A 25,151-nucleotide genomic window follows, 5' to 3' on the forward strand; every position below is an offset into this window, starting at 1 on the left:
TTTTTTTTTTCTGTTTTGGTAAGAAAAGAGATATGAGGAGGAGGAGAGGGAATTCGACATCAACATCACTAATGAAATTCCATACTGTAATCATTTTGCAAAGCAAATACAGACAAAGCTAATTCCAGCTCAAAATCTGTCCATGAAACCAACTGCTTAGAGTAAATAAAACCTTAAATAACAAAAAGCAAACTAGTCTTAAGTGCATAATCTGTCCCTCTCTTTCTAGTGCATCACCTCCTAACTCCAAGTTGGTGTCTGTAGAAAACTGCCTGAAAAATTATCAGCTTTGGAATCAAAAAGTGAGCAGGGTCTCTTACACAAATGTAAAGTAGCTTAAGCCTACCTCATTTTTGCAAAGATTCTTTTTTCAACTGAAAAGCTCTAGGTTATCAGACTACAGATGTTCCTCAGGGTCTCTGCAAATCATGGGCCTTATTACAGACACTGCTATAGTATTCTAGAAAACTTTACGTTAAACTCACTGATCTTTAGTCATGGCCTCTACTTGTCTTCATACCATCTTCAGCTATTTCTTATTTGCCACTATCCTACTCAAGAAAGTCACACTGACTAGTTCAGCCAGGTAGTTCACAGCTCAGTTTTCTTTTAGTAGTACCCTCCTTGCTAGTAAAATAAGAGCAAAGCATCCGCATTGCCTGCGAACAGAAAGGAAAACCACAGTTTGAAATAATTCAGAACTGCAGATTTAGAGAAGCTTTCTAATTCTTTCCTTGGATTCAGTTCAAGGCAATGCATTTATTTCCAAGGCGGGGGGGCAGTAAAATGCAAGGATTACAAAAAGATGAGCTACTTCTAAAACACCAGAAGTACCCTTCTATCCAGTTGCTTGGGCTACCACAGAAAGTTCCACAGCTAACTCCAACTCCAGGGCTTCAGCAAAACTTTCCCAATGACAAGACTACGGGTTCTCTTCCCCAAGGCATTACCAAGCAATAGAAATCTAACAAAACCCCCAAGCTTAAAGGTATGGGAGACCACGTGAAAGCTCATCGTGCAGAGACTGAAAGATAAGGAAGGCAGACCTTACGAAAAACTTAAGCTCATTACTCAAGATGACACTCTAGTTATAGTTAGTTCATAGAAACAACAGTAAAGATGTGCCTTTGAAGACTCGAAGTAACAAAATCCAAAAAACTCACTACAGAGTGGAAGAACCTCTAAAAGGCTCCAAATCTTCATACAGTTCAAACACAGGCGCACAATCTCTGAAGCCGAGACAGAGATGAAACCTGTTTTGGACAGCAGTGAAGCAGAGCTCAAAATGTCATCTATAGTCAAGATGGGAAATAATGCAGAGACAGAAAGAGTTTTAGAGCTACGGAGACCTGGTACAGCAGTCAGGACACAACCAAATAAGCTGAGGGAAGTCCTTAACTTACCTACACAACTATCACTTAGACATTTGGTTACCTCTTGTTCAAAGAAACAGCCTGGGACAACAAGGTATCATATCAACATCATAACAAGAAAAGTTTTCTGTACAAATCCTCTATGTCAAAGCACCATGATGGCAGGAAATTGTGTACTAAAGTCTCCAGCCCACTAACTTGACTCAATACAGTGACCAACAAAATGCTCAACAACAACCTCATTCAGCCTCAACACTAGATACAGGTGAAATGGAAATCAAACGCCAAGCAGTTCCCACAAGGACTGTTTACAGTACTTTCTATGGATTTTGCTTTACAAAAACTACCCTAAATCACTAAGCCTGAACTGTTGCTTTCTTCCAAGTGCAAAATGAGTCTTGAAGACACAGCTAGGATAAAAACATTAATATAAAGGTGCCATTTAAAGCGCCTTTTATCCAGTCCACATCACCTTCAAAGAAAATCATCCCTAACCACAAAAACAACAACTTAACCAGTTTTAGATTATTAGATTACATATATATGCAAGAATAAGTATAAAGGATGTACTTAGAAGACCTGGAAAAGAAGATAGAGGTGACAATTGTATCCTAGGAGCTGGTTTCTCCTGTTAAGTTGCCGTTTTTAATGTCTCTCTTGCAAACAACATAGATAATTTACGATTAGTTAGTTATATGCTAATTTTCAGAAAACACAACTTTTTGAGGGTACCAGCCTACCATAAGCTTTGACAACACACAGGTGATTGTCTCTAGTTGTGTGCCAAGTCAGGTAAAAATACCTCTGCTAATTGAACAAGTCACACCATCCTGTTAAAACAATGATGCTTATACAGCAATTCTGAGCACTTTTACAAAGACATCGATCTTCCCCGATGTGCAGTAGTACTAAGTTCTTAAGTAATTTCTTACATCAGCTCACTCTTTAAGGTGATTCTTACCATCCTTAGATATGACTAGTAATACTTTAGCTATTACAAACCAGTATTTGCATGTCTGTGATGAAATAAACTGTGGTCTAGCTTTACACTTTTTAAAAGTCTTTTTAGACTTTTCAAAATATCATTCCTATTTGCAGCAACAGTTGTATTTCCTGAGCTTGACTTTAGATAATAATAATAGTTTGGATTTACCTCAGTTGCAATAATACACAGGCATTTTATAACCAATGTTCAAGCATATATATGTTTGCTAAAGCATGAATCACAAGCTCTGAAATACATCTCTACTTCTGCTCCAGAGGAACAATTCCAGTCATGTTAAAAATAAGGGAGAGTTTGATCTTGCAAATAAAATTAACAATAACATTACATTGCAAAAGTTTCTTGTCACGTAAATAAAAAGAATGAGACAATCTTACAGTTATGCAGTGTTGAAATACAGGAGTCTAAATATACCTTAAAATTTAACATTTTTCACTTCAATTTTTTTCAATTACCAAATCTGAAGTGAAAATAAAACTAAAGGTCATTATGCCCATAAAATGTGAACCCTTAAAGTGTTAAGAGGTGAAAGGTGCTAAAGACATCTTTTACAAGCATCTTCTTGTTACATACCAATAATGCCACCTACTGGCAAGACAGAAGATTAAAATTTTCTTTCTGAGTAATTCTAAAATTATTTTAAGAGCTTTAATTTCAATACAGCATTAAATACCATTGGTTATCTTTTCCCTTGCACTCATCTGAAACAGATAATTTCTTTTTCCCAAATTTCTTCAAAAGCAAGGGGCAGGATTAGAATTGAACAGTGTTCTATTTAATAGTTAAATATCAACACTAATCTGAGTATAGCAGGAACAAGAATGTAGCAGTTTTCTTCAAAATGCAGTATCCCAGAACAGAAAAATTTCTAAGTCTCTAAAATTCATTTCAAAATAACTTTTAGAAGACACAAGCTGGTGAGGAAGTTTTACTGCTTCAGCACCCATTGAAAATTCTTTCCAACCTTTCAACCCGTATGTATTTTCTAACTCTCAAAATGAATTCTGTTGGAATTATCACTCAAAGTCCACACACAGGCTGAATTTTAGCAGTTTCAGGTTTAAGCAAATAGCCAGCCAGGTGGCTACCCAAAACCAAGCCCGGAATTAACAAAAATTAGCTTTTTTTTTTTTAAATCCAAGAATTGATATGAACTAAAATAACAATTAAAAATATCCAAATGAGATTATCCTTGCCTTGTAACTAAGCTAGGTAAGAAGTAAACAATTACAATCAAGTCACCGTAGAATTTTACTCCACAAATAAAGTGCTCTCTTATTCTGCCTTGGATAAAGCAATATATTCTGTCTTGCATAAAGAACAGAATAGGCATAGGGTATTTTCAATTGGAAGGGGCCTACAATGATCATCCAGTCCAACTGCCTGACCATTTCAAGGCTGATCAAAAGTTAAAGCATGGTATATTAAGGGCATTGTCCAAATGACTCTTAAACACTGACAGGCTTGGAGTATCGACCATGTCTCTAGAAAGCCCATTCCAGTGTTTGACTGGAATGCTTCCTAATGTCCAGTCTAAACCTCCCCTGGAGTAGCTTTGAACCATTCCCACACGTCCGATAACTGGATACCAGGGAGAAGAGCTCAGCACCTCCCTCTCCACTTCCCCTCCTCAGGAAGCTGTAGAGAGCCATGAGGTCACCCCTCAGCCTCCTTTCCTCCTAACTAGACAAACCCAAAGTCCTCAGCTGTTCCTCACACGACATACCTTCCAGCCCTTTCACCAGCTTTGTTGCCCTCTGGAAGCATTCAAGAACCTTCACACCCTTCTTAAATTGTGGGGCCCAGAAATGCAGACAGTGCTCCAGGTGAGGCTGCACCAACACTGAACAGGATAGACACCTATTTTAACCGGCTGGTTATGCTGTGTTTGATGCACCCCAGGATGCAATTTGCCCTCTTGGCTACCAGGGCACACTGATGACTCCTATTGAGCTTGCTGCCGACCGGCACCACCAGATCCCTTCATATTATTGCCAGAAAAGAGACAGAGCTATAAATCACAATTTGGGTGCTCTTACAGCTTTTCTTCACTTGACCTTTGAAATTTTTATAAACATTTTCATAAACATTGCTTCTGACTATAATTTGAGGGATTAAATTAGACACAATTTCTACAAAACCCATTCCTGAATACAAGGTAACAAGCAAAGGAAGGACCCCCGTGTTCTCAGCAATTGAGGCTTTAGGAAAAAAAAAAATGCACTTGGTTATTTTGGAACGAGCCAAGGAAACATGCAACTGCTTCCAATGGGATTTAACATTCCTCCACAATGTCACAATTGAAGCTGACAGTAAATAAAACAGCACAGGTCAAGCAGCAGATATAAAACCTTGTGGCTTTATGAGAGTTCATCAGTGAGAGGACATCTCAATATACAGCTAGCTACCTTTTGCTGTGCAGGTGAACTCACTAGCAAAGCCACACTTTGAAAGCACCTGGCATTGCTCAGGATTTCCTGAAACAAAACACGCCCTTCTCAGACACACTCCACATATTACATTGCTGCTTTTCTCTTGAACAGTGTTATATCAGAATACCACCTTCCTCGTTACCAAGTACACCAAGCCTTTCACAGGCATACTTGTACCAAACCACTCCAGACCAAATCTGGGGATTTGTGCCATTTAAACCCTACCAGACTACAAACTCGCACTTAACAGGAAAGCCGCAGTAAGATGTGAATGTATTATCTCCTGTCCTTCCAGAAGAAGTTGGAGCTTTTCAATGGCATGACCTTGAAGCCAAACATACTGAAAACCTGCATTTACTAAAGTTTCCTCATCCAAGGACTGGCAAACACTCAAATAGTAAACAAATTTGTCCCAAACATATGCATTTCCATCAAGAAGAAAACCTAATTAGATAGTACATTTTCTGAAATATTTATAAGATCTGGGAATCAATATAGCCTTAGATCAAACAGGGGCTGATATAACTGGTGTATTGCTCCACTGATACTTTCCCAAGACTCAGCTTTAAGAATTAGCTTTCCAGACTAAACTCTCAGTGGTGAAGTAACAGAAGTAAGCAGAGAGAAAAACCTTCCTCCAGTGAGCAGAGCTAATGGTGTCATCTTAATACAAGGGAAAATTCGCACCTTGCTTGAGCAGCTCCATGGAATGATGTTTTTTCAGGCCTAAATGTGGTGTTACACTCCAGTAATGGAAATACACGGGGGTATCAGAGAACACAGGTGAATTTACATCCAACTTCTTCTGGAGGTTGCACAAGCACTGGAGGAAGTACAAGCTTCCAGCTCATTTCTACAACATATAAAGACTGATATCCTCTTATTCCACACTAAAGATGTTTTTGAAGACAGACTTTTTAGAGCATTTTCTAGGATGGTATTTATATCCATGATCAATTTATTCAAAATTATATGCATTTTAAACTAAACAGTATTTTTGTTTTCTATTTTCTCCTCTTAAAACAAATGAAGTCAGTCTCTGCTTTAAAAAATAGAAATAGAAATTCTAACTTGGAGTTCATGGTTGAGACCAGTCTCTCCAAAATGAGTCAGACTGAAGCATGTCCCCACTCATTGAAGTAAAAAGTCTGTCTAGGTTGGTAACCTGTTTCTGACAGTGGATATTAGTTGATAATTAGAGAATAAATGTAACGACAGGACTTACACACAGAGATAATTTCCTAACATACCCTCTATCTCCCAGATTCTACAGCTATAGGACTTTTTGAGCAAGATGTTGTTCAGCATAACTGTTCAGCATAGCACGATGAGTGATATCCCCTTCGCATCATTCATCTAAGAAACAACAACTATATACTTTTAACAAAATTCAGTCTAAAAACAACCTACTCATAGTTCCCAGATTTCTGCCAGTGCAGATTAAAAATTTAAGAAGTCCATTCACAGGGTATTCTGTGCAGCAGAAGTTGTTCAGGCTGTATGAATTGTTGCATAATAACCTGTGCTGGACAGAAAAGTTAACCTTTGCTCATCTTTCATAGTTGATTCATATACCTACCACCTAGTCCTGTATTCACCTTATAGACTGATGAAGTGTTACAGAACCATTTCAAGAAAAAAATTATGCTCTCTTTCTCCCAAAACATGTTTTTGCAAGCATGTCCTTATGAGCCAGCAGACAAGTAGTTTTCTTGTATGCTACCATTCCCATAATGCCTTTATTTCTGTGACAGCTGAGCTCTTGCTCCTCTCACATCTAGCTGGCAACATGTGGAAAATGAAGCAAGTCATAAGTTTCTTGTTGACTTTGTATTCTTAATTTGCTGAGTCTCTCAAAGTTGGACTTTTCCAAAAAGATGCTAGAATGCACCCTCTGCTATTACTAGTCCAATGACCTTGAGTGTTGTGAAGGGAATGAACTTCAAAAAGTAGCCAGGCTCTTGCATTCTCCCTAAAGAGCCTACTGTTGTTGGGGGTAGAAGACTGGGCTAAGCAAACCACTCGTCTGATACAGCAGGGAGAATAATGCAATGTATTCTCAAACTTTCCTTGTGATTGACTTGAAATTTCCAGAAAAAGACTCCTTCCTTTCAATAAATACAAATTCGAAGGGGAAAGAAAAAGAAAAAGAAAAAAAAAAAGAAAAAAAAAGGAAAAAATCCCCACTTTTAATGATGACCACTAGAGATGAATAGAAAGATTATTTCCTGACCTCCTTCAATTCATCCGAAGTAGTACACCAGATACACTTATGCTACCCTGTGGAAAGCTTACTGTGTTTTTTGTCTGTTGCTGTGGACTGAATCCTCTTAGTTGTAAAATTAAGAGAAATTTTGCACAAGGACTGGACTTTTTGATACAACGGCATGTAATGTACACATCTACTTTTAGAAAGCACATCGTACTTTTGTGTAGTTACATTTAAAATTCCAACATTTAAAGAATACAGACAAATCCTAAAAATGATGAAAAAGTTGCAACAGAAAATAAATGGTACTTCAGTGAATAAATTCCGATACATATCTGAATACTTCAGTGACAAAATATGTGTTATTTTAAGCTCTGATTAAGACTACAGAGCCTGCATATAAAATACAAACAAGCTAGAGGCAAGAAACATAAAACAATCAAGCCAAGAGAAACAGTTGTTTCTTCCCAATATTAAGAATTAGCTGCTGTCCATTAACTTTACAAAACTCCCCTAAAAGCAATGAGGTGCAAAAATTAACTGAGGATAGCTTTGTTTGCTTGTATTATTCTTGGTGGTATAGATTGAGAATAGAGCTCACCTCTCAAACTGGAGAAGCTGCAAGCCTATAATGAACTATTTAATCACTTGAATTTATTTTAGAAATTCTACAAGCAATGAAATGGCCTCTATTTTGCCCAGTTCTACTTCAAGAGCTATGCAATAATGGAAGATTCACATTTCCAATTCTTGCTGTCTAGACTGCACTGTCTGTTTTGACTAGTTCTCCAGTGACTGTAACAAGGTCTAGACACAGACACCTACACGGGTGTAAAACGTCCCCTCTAAGTATCTGCCCTGACAAAAGCATCTGTTTCACTGCCCATAAGGGATAGGTGAAAACAGTGCAGCTGTTAAGGATCAGGTAATCTACCTGAACACTTTTTTTGTTCAGGAGCGTATGACTAAGTTTAGAAATATATAGGTGGACCAGTTAATAAGTGTCATTTATTCCACCCTTAGTGCCTTCTCCATCAAAATTAGATCATGGCAGATAAGTCAGACAGCCCTCTTTTGTAAAGCAACGTGTATTTCAGACAACAGAACGTCAGAGAGAGAGCCTATTAAAATTCCAATAAAATACTTTATGTACCTAGAAAAACTGTTAAATCGGTGGTGACAGAAATTAGAAGTTCTGCAAGTTGTAAAAACAAATGCTTAAAGGTGTTTTCTGAAACAGTATATAAAAGACTAGAGCAATAATACCAATGGCAAGAGCAATAAGACCAACAATACCAATACTGAACTGGACTACAGGTTAATCTGAGAGTGCCGGTGTAACCCAACAATGCATGAAGTCAACAGAATTGTCAACAATGAGGTTTATGACAGCATCAGACAAGAAGTAGGTGACTGTCCTAATAAATTTCACCCTACTTAATACAGCCTATCAAAGCACACCATCTGTCATACACAAGAATAAAACTGATTATCATCATTTGGAAGAAACAAAGGAAAATGGCCATTTCACTGAAATCTACTCTGAGATGGCTGTGAACCAAACACGATGTTGCACCGGGAAACTACTGATACACCCATACAAACATTATCTGCAATTCACTTGGAGTCATATATACTATTTTGGTCACTTGCATTCCAGAAAACTGATGAAAGCAATCAGACAGACTCAAAGAATGACAATAAGGAAAATGCAGAGGACAAAGAGCTTGTCTGATGAGGAATCTAGGAAACAATGGCTAGTTGGTCTGTCAAACTAAAGACTGTTAAAGATACACAATTGTTATTTATAAAGAGTAGGTAAACACACTACAGAAATTTATGAAGCTGAAAAATAACACTGCAAAATGCATAAACTGGCAAGAATATACTCAACTGGAAGTCACATAACAGTTCTACAGTCTCACTATGGAAACAGCCTTCCCCTAAGAACACGGGGGACAAAAATCTAATTTTCACATATAGCATAACCAGTTTACAGAAGAGGTTATAGGACATAGCTGTCCAGAACTGCAGGTGACTGGAACTCAGCGGTGCTTCTGTTTTTTCCCCCCAACTCTGCTAACTGTAAAGTGCAGGACGTAAGTCCCCAAATGTTTAGATGATCTTAGTTCTCAAGCTTACATATTGAATTCAAGTTTATAGCCTATGTTTTATTAAATTGCCCGATTACATTACACTATCATGCATGCACAGCCATTATCTGCAAGTCCAAAACAGTTCTGTTCAAAATATTTCAGATAGGCTTGCACTAGTGTGGATGCACTATCATAAAAGTTGTCATAACCCATTTAAAAATGTTACCCTCCTGCATTTTTCTCATTTGCTAAAACACAGTGCCCCAAGAGATGTTTCAGACCATTCTGGCCTTTATACTTACACACAAGCTACACTAACTAGATCACATATGGAATGACAAACCACCACTGAACTTCACACACAGCTTAAAGACAGTCATAAACCACAGAAAATCTACGATTTGCTTGATGATTATGTAAGATATAACTTAAGACAAACTCTACAAAAACTATGCTAAGAGAGCAGTTTAAAGCCAGTAATAACCATAACAACTAAAAATCAAGAAATTAAGAGTCTTACTAAAAATTGTGTTCCTACCTTTTCCAGGACTTAGGTTTTGGTCTATAAACACCTTAAGCTCTCCATTGGCTTCAATTAGTCCAGCCTGTTAAAGAAAGTAACTTGTATTAGATTTACAAACACAGACAGCCTTTTATTGTTAAAGATGGAAGAAATCATACCAGGAGTCTCTGCCGCTACTGCTCACATTTTGTCACAAATCTGCCACTATGTAATGGCTTTGTTTGTGGCATAGTATTTGTCAAACTTTAAAATCTTGATTTTATAAATAACATGTTCTTAAAACACAAGCAGAAAGTCAGTTTACACTTACCTTGCTATTTTGTGTCCTAACCAAGCTCTTATAGTGAACATGCACTGTTTTGACAGATAGCTTAACACCTTTCCAATTAGAACCAATGACACCTGCAACTATACCTTTCTCTGTACAGATACTCTCTACCTACCACAGGAGTTAATAACATTATAGTAAAAACAGTAGAGGTGGCAGAGAGCTCCTTAAGGCATTTTAATCAGAGAAAAAAAAGGCATTAAGAAGAAACACCTTGAGCTGTTCAATTATTATTTTTTTAAAGCTCTTAAGTGAAAGAGCTATAGCATTATATACAAGTTTGCTAAGTTACCATCATTTTTTGAGAAAGCTCACAGTAGAATTTATTTTTTAAAAAATACTATTCATTTTTGGATAGAAAACACTCTATGCAGTAATTCCTTGGTATCTACAGACTAACAGTTCTGAAAAAAAAAATGAACACAAGATACACAGACTGTTTCCATTCAGAAAGAACAGCAAGGAAGTCAACACTTGTACTTAATCATAATTCAGCATGTGGTGTTACAGGGGCTGAAAAGTCCCTAGCTGCATTTTGTGCATAGCTGGTATTTGCAAGCCACTGCCGATCTTCAACAGACAATTAAGTGGTTTGCTGTCAGTCAGCAGCAAAGCTTTTCCCTTGAAAGTCTACCTGAAGAGCCCTACTTGTGATTTGCCAGAAGTTCATCAAACCAAGCGAGCCACTAGAGGATGCTGTGGTGCTATTACTATCCAGGTGTATGACCGGAACGATTTCTTAAGAAAGACAGGGAACTTTAAAAAACGGGAAACTTTCTCTGCCCAGTGGAAGGGCGGGGGGGGGGGTGGGGGGTGGCAGTGGAAAGACGACCGAGCACTGGGGACAGGCTGGGAAATGAGCAGAAGACAAATTTTTCTATGGGAGGCATAAAGAGCAGTGGTCTGCAATAGCATAGGAGCAATGAGCGCCTGGTGGCACAAAGAAAACGCAAGTGAGGAGACAGTGGAACTGATGTGTAGAATGAAGAGCCTGTGGCAGTTCTGCCCTTCATTCTCCTAATCTTCCCCCCGTAAAGTAATGAAATAGCATTGTTTTAAGGAGACTCCCACAAACTACCAGTACACAAACGCTGCCTGTTCTCCATCTTGCCCACAGTACGGATTCAAAGGTCCACTTGAACAAATGACAGTTCTACTGCCCTATTCCCAAGCACCAGAGGTTTTTATAAGCCTAACTCTTCATCACACTTACTACATAATTCAGGAGGGCAACAGACTGTATCAGACAAGGTATACTCATCAACGTCAAATCAGTATCATGTACAAAGATGTTCTTAGAGCTACAAAGATGTTGCCAGAGCTACAATCTGTGGCAATATGACATTCCAGAACACTGGAACCCAATGTGTTACATGAAGATGCATTTTTGGGTGTTACATTGTACTCCCATTCTACCTCAATTTCACAAGAGTGTTAAACCACACAGGAAGTGCAGTCTCATTGTCATAATTTCTTTAAACGCAGTGCTTCAGTTTCTATTCAACAGCAGAAAGAGGAGGCTTGTACTTAAGGATTCCTGCACACTTTCTTTTCTATGGAAATCAAAAAGTTATCAATGAGACTGGAAAGATATTTACTATCTTGAGTGTGTGATCAGTGGACCGTCCAAAAAATGGCTTGTTTCATCTGGAATGTCTTTCATTTTAGAGGTACATGAATTTCATAATTTTTAACTATTCAATCCATTCATCAGTTTAATACGTAAAAGCAAACTTGCACCGACTGCTAATCCAAACCCAAATATTTAAGTTGCGATAGTCAGCATATTCGAGTATTAAATGCAATTCATTATTTCAGTAATCGGAAAATTAGGCAGTTCAGTAATCAATTACTCATTGGTCCCTCCCTTTTTTTTTTTAAAAATGAATGATCTCCAATGTAATAATTTCTATTAATTCATTTTATCCTCAAGTATTCAACCAGCCACATCATAGTATCAAATAATCTCATAAATTTCAAGTTTTCTTCTACATAATTAAAATATAAAGTGAAAAATATTACCCAAAACAATATGCAACAACACAATTAATCTAGCATTACAAAGGGTCAGATTAGTGCTACATGCCCTGGACCATGCTTTTGTGTGACTAAAATTACACAAGTCCTGACAACCTGGACAACATTTGTGAAACAGACTGCATTTCATCAAGAGGAGAATACTATTTGGGAAAAATCAGAGAACAGCAATCACTGAACAACAAGAAGAATCCTCTCAGGAATCATGACACTGATGAAGCGTACAGCAGTCACAGTTCTACCATCTTTCTACACCAGTGTCTTACTAAAGGTTCAGCTCTAGCAGTTACAATGGCTGGTAAATATTCAGCTAATTCAGAAGAATATGGCTAGGAAAGACTACAAGAAAACTACTTGGAAAGAATACTACCAAATCCTACAGTGAATAGCACCCCCAGATGCTACCATTCACAATAAAAACTGATTTCTAGTGAAAATTATGTTACTCCAGCCTCAGTATGCCCTTCACACTTCTGGGTACTATTCAATTCTAAGGTTATCAAAATTTATTGCTAACTTCGAGTCTCCTCAAAGTCACAGATACAAGCTTTTGGCAAGAGAGAACTGAAAAGTAGAACTTCCATCCTATATGAAATTCTGTGTCTTTGTTCTAATATGGAAGTACCAGGCAAAAAAAAAATAATCTCGGTGTATATTTCAAAGAAATTCCTGCTATTTTTCAAGCCAGGTTATTTTGCAGGAGACCCCAGGATTACTTCTCTGTAACCTATCTAGCATAGTGCAGCGCCGAAGAGGAAGGAGAGAAAGAAGGAAGGAGAGAAAGAAGGAAGGAGAGAAAGAAGGAAGGAGAGAAAGAAGGAAGGAGAGAAAGAAGGAAGGAGAGAAAGAAGGAAGGAGAGAAAGAAGGAAGGAGAGAAAGAAGGAAGGAGAGAAAGAAGGAAGGAGAGAAAGAAGAGGAAAATGGGACCATAGCTCCCATTAGGTATATCATAGTCACAGATTTACAACAAACAACAACAAAAAAAAGGAAAACCAAAAATTACACCAAAAAAACCAAGACCACATACCAGCAGGAAATACCTGATTCCTGATTTTCCACAATGGAAACCCAACCTTTTGCCAAGGAGGGTCTAGACATCAAAGAAATTTTATTTTCTGGTGGAGAAATACACATAGTTTCCAGGCCTTATCAAGCTATTTGTAACTAAGTATTTTGATTTTTATTTTTTTCACCTACTAATATCCTTTTTTTCGTATTCCACTTTTTCTTCTTATCTTCTCATGATTCTCAATTTCAAGATGCATTAATTCCTTTGATGGTAACACCAGGGCTGCTTGAAATAATATCATGCTCTTAATATTCTGTTCTGAAAGCTTTGTAAGTGTGTGCAACTTCACAATTTAGAATTGCTTTCCTCTTCAGAGAGACATGCTGGCTACGTATACTTCCCAATGGCTACATAAAGAAACTCCTAGTATCCTAAACTGGCAACAAATACAGACACACTCCTTATCCTTTTCATATTTCAACAAAATCAACAATGATTTTAAAAAATAGCTTTTGACACTCAACGTAGCATCTGAACTGTGATAACTGAAGATGTCCTTTCCACAGATCAGAGGAAGAAGGTTAAAGACTATTGGACAAATTAGTAAATCTGGCAATTTTAACTGCAGAAGCTGTGCTGGTGTGGAGACCCCAACCAGAGGCTTTGTCTCATCACATCATTCGTAACTCTTAAGGAAAAGAAATCAACCGACGGGCTAAACATATCAAAAATTTAACTGAAGTTAGCTTTGGCCTGCTATGAGATCATCAGCAGTCATAAGAACTGGGAAGTCTATTTTTGTTTTGTTTACAAGTAAAAGCTGAAAAGCACTACAAGTGCCCTCTGCCTGAAAGGCAGTAAATTGGGAAATATCTTTTTGTCGGGACTAAAGTAAATCTGAAACAAAATCTGCTAAAAACACAGAGAATTTCACTTATTAAAAAAATCCCTTAGTGCAGACTATCACAGAGTCATTTCGTATGTTACCAACAAGCTAATATTTGTGGTCTCTGAAGTTATGCACTAGAAACTCAACACGCTTACAACAAAAGTATCATTTCTTACACAGCTTTCCAGATTTGCAACTCAATTTCTTAATAAAAATTAGCATAAAAATATTCACTAAGCCTTTAAACTAAACAGGAAAGATTCAAGCTGAATCTGGACTGAAGGACAAGGCACCTATAAAAGCATGATCCAGAAGTTTAACTAAAACGAGACTGAACAAGTACACGTGCTGTCTATCAGGCTTAACAGGAGAGTAATGTCCCCCCAACACTCTGAGATAAGTAAATATGGGCAACAACAGAAGGCTGCTTTTGTGCCACAGAAGTATCTCTTCTATCTTGCTTCTAGGTAATGAGTCCATTTTAAGTATACTCCCCCAAAAAGAGCTAAAAGAAGAGCAAGAAGGGTAGAGATAAATGGAAACAGAGCTATTTGCCAAAAGGTATTTCTCAGAATATAAATTTTCCAGTTGCTAACAGCAGATTAAGCCCCCTAGATTGAAGCACGGGACTGGGTTTGACAACAAGAGAAGTGGATGCCAAATAGATAACATTGGTTAAAGAACGGGAGTGAGAACGCGACAGACAGAAAAACAAGCAAACAGGGATTTGGGGACTGCCTGGTAAAGAGACAGAAAGTGAGCTAGAAAATCAGATGGAAGATGGCAGATTAAGAGTTGAGGTGGAGAAACTGGGAGTCACTGAAAAAGTACAGTCAACAGAACTGATGAGAACCTAAAAGAGAGCTTTAACAGGACCAAGAAGATCGGACCCTGTGAGGGGAAGAAAATGGGAAATGGGACAAACACAATCTGTTCTAAACTACGACTGAAAGGGTAAACAAGCTGGGACTCTGAGAAGTTCAAAATAAATGAGGTAAGAAGTAGTAAAGATTGAACCAGAAAATGGAGAAATTGGGAAGGAAGCGTATTCCCGTTAGAGTGCATTTACTCCCAGAGCTTGTCAAAGGCATCAGGAGGATGCCTCTGCTGTCTACAGGCATTTGCAAAGCCTACTAGCAAACAACATACATCTTGTGCAAACTACACCTAACTTGAGCCAGAAAGAATGCCAATCCCCAGCCACTTTATTGCTTAAGAGCAGATAATAAGAACGTAAGGACATGGACCTGTTGGATCAAGTCAAAAGGAGGACCACAAAGATGATCAGAGGGCTGGAGCACCTCTCCTGTGAAGACAGGCTGAGAGACTTGGGGTTGTTCAGCCTGGAGAAGAGAAGGCTCCAGGGAGACGTTATAGCAGCCTTCCAGTACTTAAAAGGGGCCTACAAGAAAGCTGGGGAGGGACTCTTTATCAGGGGGTGTAGCGATAGGATGAGGGTTAATTGCTTCATACTACAAGAGGACAGATTTGGACTGGATATTGGGAAGAAATTTTTTACTGTGCGGGTGGTGAGACACTGGACGAAGACGTCCAAAGAGAAGCTGTGGCTGCCCCATCCCTGGAAGTGTTCAAGGCCAGGCTGGATGCGGCTTTGAGCAGCCTGGTCTAGTGGGAGGTGTCCCTGCCCATGGCAGGGGGTTGGAACTAGATGGTCTTTAGGGTCCCTTCCAACTCTAATTGTTCCGTTATTTTGTGATAAATGTGAAGGCCCTATGCCATGCAATTTTACTGTGTGCCGCTTCACTGACTATGTAGGGTTGTTGGTTTTTTTTGTTTGCCGTATTTTAATATCAGGAAGCAACAAACACACAGAATGGAAAACTAGCAAAGCTACAAAGTAGAGAAAAGCTTATAATCACAAATAATGCTGCTTAAACAACCTTAATTCTTCTTTCACCCCTATCCATACACAAATGTCATTTGTAACAAGATGATAATACATTATTTTTCCCATTGGATTCATCTCATTCAGGGACCAGAGCAAACATGCTCTGGGAATGAATCATCATGTAAATGCAGGTGACTATTTTTACGGGACACCCAATTCATTTTTTGCAGAAATTAAAAGGCAATTAAGATATGAAGTAGAGGATTACAGGAAAGGAAAGCTAGTTCTTAAATTTAAAACATTTGTATTTCATTTTGCAAATGAAGTCAGTGAGAACTATTCCTTACTGTATAAAGTAATACAACAGAGCTTTTAAAGTCAGGCTATAGGAGTCTGATGCTGCAAAATTCTCAGACGTGTTATTTTACTGTGTCTCAGTAGCCACCTTCTAAAACAGAGACCATACCACATCCTCAGTTCATGGCAGCATTTTTGAGATTAATATGTTTGTCAACCACTCAGCAATGAGCTATACCATAGAAATGAGCTTTCCAAAAAGTAAATTGAATTATTAGCACCTTAACTAGCAAGGAATAGTCAAAGCACTAGATATGAAAGATCTGGATCACACAGATAAAAACTAAATACAGGTTTGTAGCTCAGTTAAGCATTGTCAATCTTTGGTCTGAATATAGGCTCCACTGATACTGCACATACGTTGGACACTGAGTATATACAGAATGACACCCAAGGTCCTTATTGCTGAATATGTCAAGACCATTAGCTTTCTTGGCTGTTTCTTCCAAAAAGAGCAACACATCTAGAACTCAGCAAAAATTAAATTATAGAATCATAGATGAAGAATTCATTTTGAAGGTGAATCAAACAGTGGTCCAGTCTAAGCAGCCACACAGATCAAAAATACCACAAGAGTTAAAATCATTACAATGGGTTGTTTCTCACCATAATTCAATTGCCCAAGTGATACAATCCTTGCAAAATTCAAAGCTGATGCCCCCAAAACTAACTGGGGGCTCTAAAAATGAAGCAAAACTGAATACGACATCCCTAAGGTGAACAGGACTGAAGCACTGGTTTGCCACTTCTACCACACAAACTAATCAGAAAATACAATCATTGTTTGTGTCCTCCTGGACTAAATATTCATATGCAGAGGTACCAGCAAAGGTACCACAACTAGCTCCTGGTGCCATTCTAGATTCGACCTAAGCAGACTTCTGTTTTTCCAGGCAAACCAGATCTTCAGAGCAGTTTGTTCAACAGCATCTGAACCACAGTAAAAAACAACAAGTAATGTTAAACAGGACTCATTCCAAAACCATTTGCCTCACCAAACTCACTATCAGTGTATTGTAAGGCTACAGGAGCCCACAACATAATTTTCAAAGCAAGTTTGTATAATATATGCGACACTTAGTGAATGCAGTGTAATGTAACAGAAGACAAGTAGCCAGCAGCAGGTTTGCAGATATGGACCACTGTCAACCTTTAAAATCAAGTTGTCTGCTATCTGCCCGAGAACCACATCAACACAGAGAAAGTTTAGCAAAGATTGGCCCATTTTTCCTCCCACTTCTAGTTAGCCACAATAAATCTCCATTAAGTGATATCCAGGCAAGCAAATAAAAAACACTAAAACAAGTGATCCCTAGTGTAACTTTCTGAAAGCTGCTTTTTTGTTTAGCGTGTTGTCAGCGCACTGCTTTTACTCAGCAATACTACAAATATATATCTATATAAAGCCACTACCATTAAGGGACACATACAATTAATGAAGATGTGAAACACTTGAAGACTACAGGAAAATGCTTTATTTACACAAATAAACTGGCGACCTGACAGGCAACTTCTGAGTCGCTACTTTCTGCTTTATAAATACAAACCAAAAAAAAAAAAAAAAGGAAACTCTTATTGTGTATTTGCCACGTAAAAAGGAGAGCTTAAAGATCATTTTCCTTCTGCCTTCTAAAGAGCATATTTAAAAAAAAATGTTAACAACACTTGAAATCCCAGACTGAGATGCCTTTTTACAAGACCTGATTTCATAACATTATTTGATCTTCCATTTGCAAACTTCTGAACACGTTAGAACTCACTAAAGGCAAACAGAAATAGATCAAACTACTGAGAAGTCACTGAACTAAAATGATATCAAAAAAGGTGCATGAACCACTTGAGATCCACTAAAGACTTAACTTCTCTACTCTACCTTACTGAAATTCCCAGTACATAACGAAAAATAAACATAAAAGGAGAAACACGTGTTGATATTTGAAGAAAAGTCTGAAAAATGTTTTGAAGATTTTTCAATACTTTCCAGACATTGAAAGTGCATCATGTAAAAAAAGATACAAAATATACGTTTTTCCTACCTCCATTAGGCTCTTTTTTTTTAATCCAACCCAAATGTAACCTTTTCAGACCACAAAGACTTGCTCAAGACTGATGCAGAAGCACCACATGAAAGCCATTAAAAAGTACAACTTTTGTACTGTTCCGGCAAAATTACTATGCAGAAACACTGATCTACTTCTTTCCCCAAATCTAGCAGACCTATGGACCTATCCAGTAAAGTTGCTGTACAAAAATAGTTTGCTCTGTGGGTTTTTCTGAAGTATTCTTTGAGCAAAATATTAGGTAATACTGTGAAATAAATTCATTGGATTAAACTACATACCTGAATGTATTCTGAATACTCAAACAAAATAAACCATCAGCCTTAATCCCTACACCTCTAGATCTCTTAAACAGTAATGTTGGATCAGGTGTTGAACTTTGTACAGACAGAACTTCTTACATGGTGTCCTCAGATTTACACATGTGCACAAGGCTTCCTTTGCAAAGTTAGATACACGGGCCATAGCTGCTACTCAATGAGATTAATAAAAGCACCATAAAATACTAAAGAGATACAAGTAAGTTTTATGCAAACTGGAGATCAACAGAAAAATCCCTCAAAGTAATTCAAGCAGTGGTTCTAAAGCCAATGCCACTGCTAGCAACCTATGAAACGGTAAAATGCACCACCTTTCCAGGCAAACAGCTCCCAAGAAAGATATTGCAGTCTGTGAGAAATTCTGAAGGCTAACAGTGGTGTTTATGAAACACCACATTAGTTTTCAACCATGTGTTCTTCATGACCAACTATTATTTTTTTAATGACTGGAAACAGTCCATGCAATAATGGTGGAACGGTCAACAAAAAACGGTCAAACTGAAACGATCATAAGCAACTGCTACTATACACAGTATTTCATGTATTTCAATACATGTAATCTCTGAGATCAGAAGGAATCTTACTCATTCCTTTTGTCTAGCCCCCTTCTCCTCAGTACTCGCTGTAACTCCATGCACTGGACTATCGCCTCTAATAGACACAGTTCCTGCAAATGACTCCTGCTACTTCTATTTAACAGTGGGTCTTAAAGAAAAGAGCCACAAGCTTCTCTGTCTTCATGGCTGCCTGAGAAGCCTCAGCAGTTCATTTGCAACAGAAGTGAGAAGAGAACCAGGGTCATATCACAAGTTGGATCTTCAGCTACACTATAGAAACTGTTAATTTAGTGGTGGAAGGTATGTTAACCATTAATAGTAAAAAGTATGTATCAAGTTAATTTACAGGTAATTCCAATATATAACTGAATTAAAAGTGGCCAGCGGCTAGTCCTCAGTCTTCTACTGGGAGTTGGAAGACAAAAAATTAAGCTGCCAAATTTACTTTCTTGCTACAGTAATTTCTGGTCCTTCTTTCAATGCCATTATCCTGCCTAGTTTTAAGCATGCTAAGGACAGACAGGGAACTCTGCTCCCCACCAAACTGTTAATCCCACGAATCCAGTGAGCAGCACAAGTGATCCGAGGACCTCGGTGCATACATTTGCCTCCTCCAGTTCCTGTCTGGAAGGTGCCACATTTGTAAGCAGTGAAAGAGTTTACAGTAGACTCAGCAAAGTCTTAAGAGAATGACACTGATTAACCAGAAAGAGGAATACTGGCTAAGCTGGAGTTTCTGGAGATTCTCTGCATGCAACAACTATCTCCATCTCAGACCAAGAAACTTCCCATATGGTGCAAGCATACATGTCAAACTGTACCCAACCCTACTGACCTCAATTTGTCATTCAGCCTCTGACAAACAACAGAATGCTCCTACTCCCAAGGTACTCAAGTCCCTGAGATACTGCAATTGGTGTTCTCTTGTCCACATGTGATTTTTCCCATTGTTCCTTTAAATTACAGAAAGAGTAAAGTCTTTCTAGTAACTAAGATCTTCCAAATTGCACGTGATCTTCTATGGCCAATCTGGACGATATTTTAGAACTGCTTCTCACCTCTACACTGTGCTCAATTACATAAAATCAAAAATGGCTATGCTCATTACTATTACCAGATCATACGGAAAAATGAGTTTGCTCCTTTCTTCCCCTTTATATTTATGGCATTCCAGATCCCATACCCTTATGTAAGTTTTCAAAAAGATAAGCTGATATACCCAGAGATACTTTGGCCTTCACAAGCTAGTATTTCTCTTTTTCCATTATTATTTTTCAGCTTATCCAGCTATAACATTACTTGTGATTATGCTCTTAAACTCCACCTGCAGGCTCTTAATTAAGGTGCTACATATGAACACATCTTTTTCTTTTCCCCCTCAAAGCTTCCTGACCACTGCCAAGGAAATTAAAGTATTTTGTAAAAAAAAAAATCAATGCTTTGTTGCTTATTTTCTCTTTATTGTACACTCTGGAAAGCATTAGAGGGATACATTTTTAAAGCAGTATTTAACAGAACTTGAGTCAAAGTATTATTTAACTAGTCTTGGGTCAAGTTAACTCCTAAGCATTATCTTACCAGCTTACCTGATCAGTACTTTTGTAATTACTTGATTTGATCCTTTTGGATCCTACAAAATTTGATCCTTTATAAGAACATTTAATTTGGTTTGCCAGTATTCTCCATCATGCTCCCCGTTTGTTCAATTATCCAGTAAAGTCTCAGTTTGCTAACTATTACAAGTATTTGACTTTTCAAAAAGGCCTTTTCAAATCATATTTTTTATACAGAGGTATCAGAAGAAGAGCTGGAAGTGAGCAACAAAAGGAAAAGTGCTCTCCTGCGGCAGGTGGGAGGAGGGGTTAAGTAGGAGCATGTTATCTTGTGGCGCCCGGGCTCCACACCTTCCTCTTCTGCAGGGCTGCCAGCTTCACCCTCACCAGAGCAAGCACAGGCCTCAGCAGCACAAGGTAAGAGCAGGACATGCACACAGCCTGCAGCACACCAAAGCACGCTTGGCCACATAAACGCCACTTGAAGCCCAGACTTGGCATTGTAGCAGCGCAGCCCTTACCACAGTTTAGCCACCTCAGCTGTGATGAGAAAAAGGGAAGGAAGGGGTGGGGGCATTCATCAACTATGCCATCTTCTTCACCACTACATCTCACAGGCAGTTAGTGCACTTGATAGGTGACATTGCAGAATCGCAGGCCATTAATCACAGCAATACATGTCAAAATGTTTAAATTTAGAGCAATGCGTGTCTTCATAGACTCAGTGCCCAGAAATTTAGTGATACTGTCTCTATCGGATTGATTCTATTATTTTGCTAGGAAAAGAACTCGTATTTTGGATAAAAAACATGGGAGTCATTCTCTTCCCTTCTGAAAATCAAAAAAGCATTGTACCAATTAGCACCTCTATTTTCTAGCATTAAATCAAGCCTAACAAGGCCCATAATCAGACCTGGAAATTTAAAATTTCCCAGCATTCACTACACGTTTTAGACATCATGTAATGGTGGGTATGTAATAGTCTGCAAAAAGGTAAGCAGTTCACCTTTCTTCCCTGAGGCAGGATTAAGCATATGTAGAGGTTTTTAAGAACAGGTTAGACAATCCTTCAATTAAGATTTCATACCCTTTCTAGCTACCTTGTTCCGGTGCTCAAGTACACTTAAAATTCTCCCTAAAACCTGACCTAGATTTTCACTTTTACAAGTTCATCTTATTAATTCTTGTAATAAAGACACTGAAAACAATTTATTTTCCTATTTGTAGCATCTTCTTCCGTTTCTGAAGTTTATTACCATATATGTTATTCCTCCCTTAACTACTCTTTTCTAGAATAAGCTAGATCTTTCAAAAATGAGGTTCGTTCTTAAATGTTTTATTCTCATTCTGTTCCCCTAGATCTTCTAGGATATTCATCTGTATTTGCAGGTGCTAGCACTTCACTTAGTTGATCTCTCTCCCAAAGCTAATATTAAACAAATGTACTTTGGTATCTCAACTACTTTGAACTGTTTCAATTTCATCTCCTAGTCTAACATTCTGCTTTCATTTTCTTCCCGCTTATACGCCTTTCATTCCCTGAACTCTGCTATCTGTAACGTACTTGGCCACCCTTATCTCTTCCAGGCAAACTTTGAGTGACTATGTATTTCTGGTTGCTTCTCCGTACATTAAACTGTTTTTCAGTTGCTTCTGAACTATTAAAATTCTCTACAAGATTAATTTGTTAAACCAATCATTATTTCATGGAAATTCTTGCTATTTGAAAGCCACAACAGTCCACATTAGATTGCAACCCGCTATTTAAGAATTTCAACTGTGTCACTTTTCCTTAGCTTGTATGCTGCCGTTTTTGGGGGGCTTTTTAAAGGAGAGATACTTTCTAATTTGAATACAGAGTAGTGTCTTATTTTCAACAAGGGAATGTGAAAGCCCAATTATATTAGGTATGAACAATGAATTACATCTTAAATGCAGAACCTGTTTCAATTTCGTTTAAAAGTGCTGGAATTGGTAAGGAGCAAACATGATTCAAGAGGTAGGCCACAGAATCAAAGCCACTAACCTGAACATCAACGGTAACAGAAGTCTATGATGGAAGTCCCCAAAGCCTGTTTTTATAGACACTAAATAGGATCTTCTGGTAGACAGAGACAAAACAATGAACAAATCTGGAGACTGAACCATCTTCACTCCCTTGAATATATGATGCCTCCTTGAACACAAGAAAGGCAATGCTAGTTGACAGCAGTAGTCAATGACAACCCTGCCACCTGAACAGTATTTGCTGGGGTTTTTTAAATCCAATTCAAAACCAAGCTGTTTTACTGTTCACTGTGAATACACATAATGCCAATGCCCCAAGTGTTTTTATGAGCATCGTGAATTCTTAAAATTCATTACTCTGAAAAAATGGCTGCAGATCTGAAGCTGTTCTATGCTATTACATCCACAGGAAAAATATAGCCTAGGCTTGAGGTACAATGTAGATAAAGTAAGTTTCATATTATTATTTAATATTAATGCTAGCTATTACAAAGCATGACCTGGTTTGCTTTTGTTAATAAAAGCAGAAATACTCTATGAGCCATGCTTCCACATGTGATGTGCTACAAATATACTTACATCTTTTGCCATGTTACCAAAAACTAGAAATCAGTCCTCTTAAAATCTCGACGGCTGCAGGGCACAGAGACAATGATGCTATTTTCTAGAAAGCAAGTAAAGACAACATTAGCTATAAAAATGAAAGGAGGGAAAGTTTTTACCATTGAAATTACTGAACACCACCAAATGCAATTTACTTTTTTTTTTTTAAAAAAAAAGGTATTTAAAAGGAAAAAAGTTTTCTGTCATCATCAATGCCCTAAGCCCCCCCACCCCAGGCTCCCGTGTGGGAAATGCTCCCTTTTCGGAGGGCGGGGGGTGTGAGCCCTCGCCTGGCTGGAGCGCCCTTCCCCCGGCACGTACCCGATCCCAGCGGGGCAGCCGGCAGCCCACGCTGGGCCGGTCCCTGTCCAGCTGCGCCCCTTGCAACACCGCAGAGCAGGGCGCGGGGGGGAAGAGATCACTCCCTCGGCCTCCTCCTCCTCCCCACCCCCATTTCCAGCAGCAGGCACAAGTAGGCCTCAGGGGCCAGCTACCCCCCCGGGGCCTTGCAACCCCCCTCTCCTCCTCCTCCTCCTCACAGGCGGACGGGCCGCAGCAGAGCCTGTCAGTCGCCACCGCGCCCCGGGCACCCAGCGCCCGCCTTCCCCCCCCCGACTCCGCGCCCCCCGACCAGGGCCTCACCGCCCGGGCGAAGCCCTAAGCCCCCGCGCCGCCTCCCCTCCTCGCCAGCAAGGGGCCGCGCTAATCGCCTCAGAGGCGGCGGGGGCACGAGGAAGGGGGGAGAACGCGCCAGGCGGCACCGATGGCGGCGGCGGGAGGAGGAGGTTGCGGCCACGGCGGCGGGCGTGGGGGGGTGTCCACCCCGTCCCCAGCCTCCTCGCCCCGCCGGCGGCAGCACCCCACCGCGCACCCCCCCCCCGCCAGTCCCCCCTCCTCCCTAATCCCATCCCCCCCCACCCCGCTCCCCATCCTCCTCCCGCCGCAGGGCCGGCCTGGGCTGCCCGCACCTGAGCGGCCGAAGGCAGAGAGAGCCGGCTCCATCCCCCGCCGCCGCCCCCAGACAGGGACCCGGAGCGCGGAGCGGGAGCACCCCCCGCACCACCGCCGCCGCGCTGCTGCGGAGGCGCCCGACTGCACATGTGCGGCGGCGCGCGCGGGCCGGGCGAGCCCGGCGGGAGGGGGGGGGGCAGAGGGGGAGGAGGCGGTCGGGGCGCGGAGGCGGGGGGGGGAAGGCGGCGGGAGACCAACGGCCCCAACGGCAGCTCGGGCGGGGGCCGGCAGGCACCGCCCCGCGATCCGGTGCGGGGAGGGGGAAGGAGAGGGAAAAGGGGGTGGGGGGTGTCTCGGCCGGCGGGCTGTCACTTCCCAGCCCGCCTCTGCCCCCGCCGGGTCGCCAGACTGGCGGGATCCCGGCCCGCCTCGCCTCGCCGGCGGCCCCGCACACCTGCCCGCCGCCGCCCCGGCCGCTGAGGGGCTGCCCGCGGAGGGGGGGGGGCAGGCCATGAGGGGACGGCGGGCGGGCGCGAGCGCAGCCGCCCCTCCCCGGGCCCCGCGCGCCGCGACCCTGCCGCTCTTTTTTTATTATTTATTCTATTTATATTTTTTTTTTCCTCTTTCTTCCCACCACCCCCGTCATGGACATGGGGGAGGCGGGGGGGGACACGACACGACACGACACCAAACAAAAAAAAAAAAAAAAAAATTGAAACTTACACTTTTGTGCGTCCCACCGGCGTGACGCTGCGCGCTGACGTCACGGGGGTGTAGCGTGCCTTGCACGGGCACACGCGGGGCGGCTATAGCCAACCGCCCGCCGCTCGAGAGCGGGCGGTCGGGCCGCAGGGCGCATGCGCGGGATTTTCGCGCCTTCCCTGACTCCCCGCCCCGCCGGCGCGGGCGGCCGGCGCGCGCGGGAAGCATCGGCGCGAGAGCGCCCGGCGGCCCCGGCCGCCCCTGGGCACGTGGTCGCCGCCGTCCGCGCGCC

The 25,151-nt window shown here is 40.5% G+C and overlaps 1 protein-coding gene across 3 annotated transcripts in view; it reads right to left on the bottom strand.

The window, feature by feature from the left end:
* TFDP1 (transcription factor Dp-1) overlaps nucleotides 1-25,008 on the bottom strand; it is a 55,093-nt gene extending 30,085 nt beyond the window's left edge. The window contains exons 1-3 of one of the 3 annotated variants that reach the window (XM_074560852.1): nucleotides 24,881-25,008; nucleotides 23,183-23,267; nucleotides 9,652-9,718 (exon numbers count right to left, since the gene is read on the bottom strand). In XM_074560852.1, coding sequence (XP_074416953.1) covers nucleotides 9,652-9,718; nucleotides 23,183-23,194 — 79 coding nt within the window. In that variant the 5' untranslated portion in view covers nucleotides 23,195-23,267; nucleotides 24,881-25,008. Of the gene's footprint in view, nucleotides 1-9,651; nucleotides 9,719-23,182; nucleotides 23,268-24,174; nucleotides 24,466-24,880 lie in introns of those variants that run through there. The other 2 variants (XM_074560842.1, XM_074560861.1) reach the window with 2 other exon arrangements.
* Between the last annotated feature and the right edge of the window lie 143 nt (nucleotides 25,009-25,151).

The sequence above is a fragment of the Larus michahellis genome, chromosome 1, assembly GCF_964199755.1.
Source record: "Larus michahellis chromosome 1, bLarMic1.1, whole genome shotgun sequence".
In the NCBI taxonomy this organism is placed as follows: Eukaryota; Metazoa; Chordata; class Aves; order Charadriiformes; family Laridae; genus Larus; species Larus michahellis.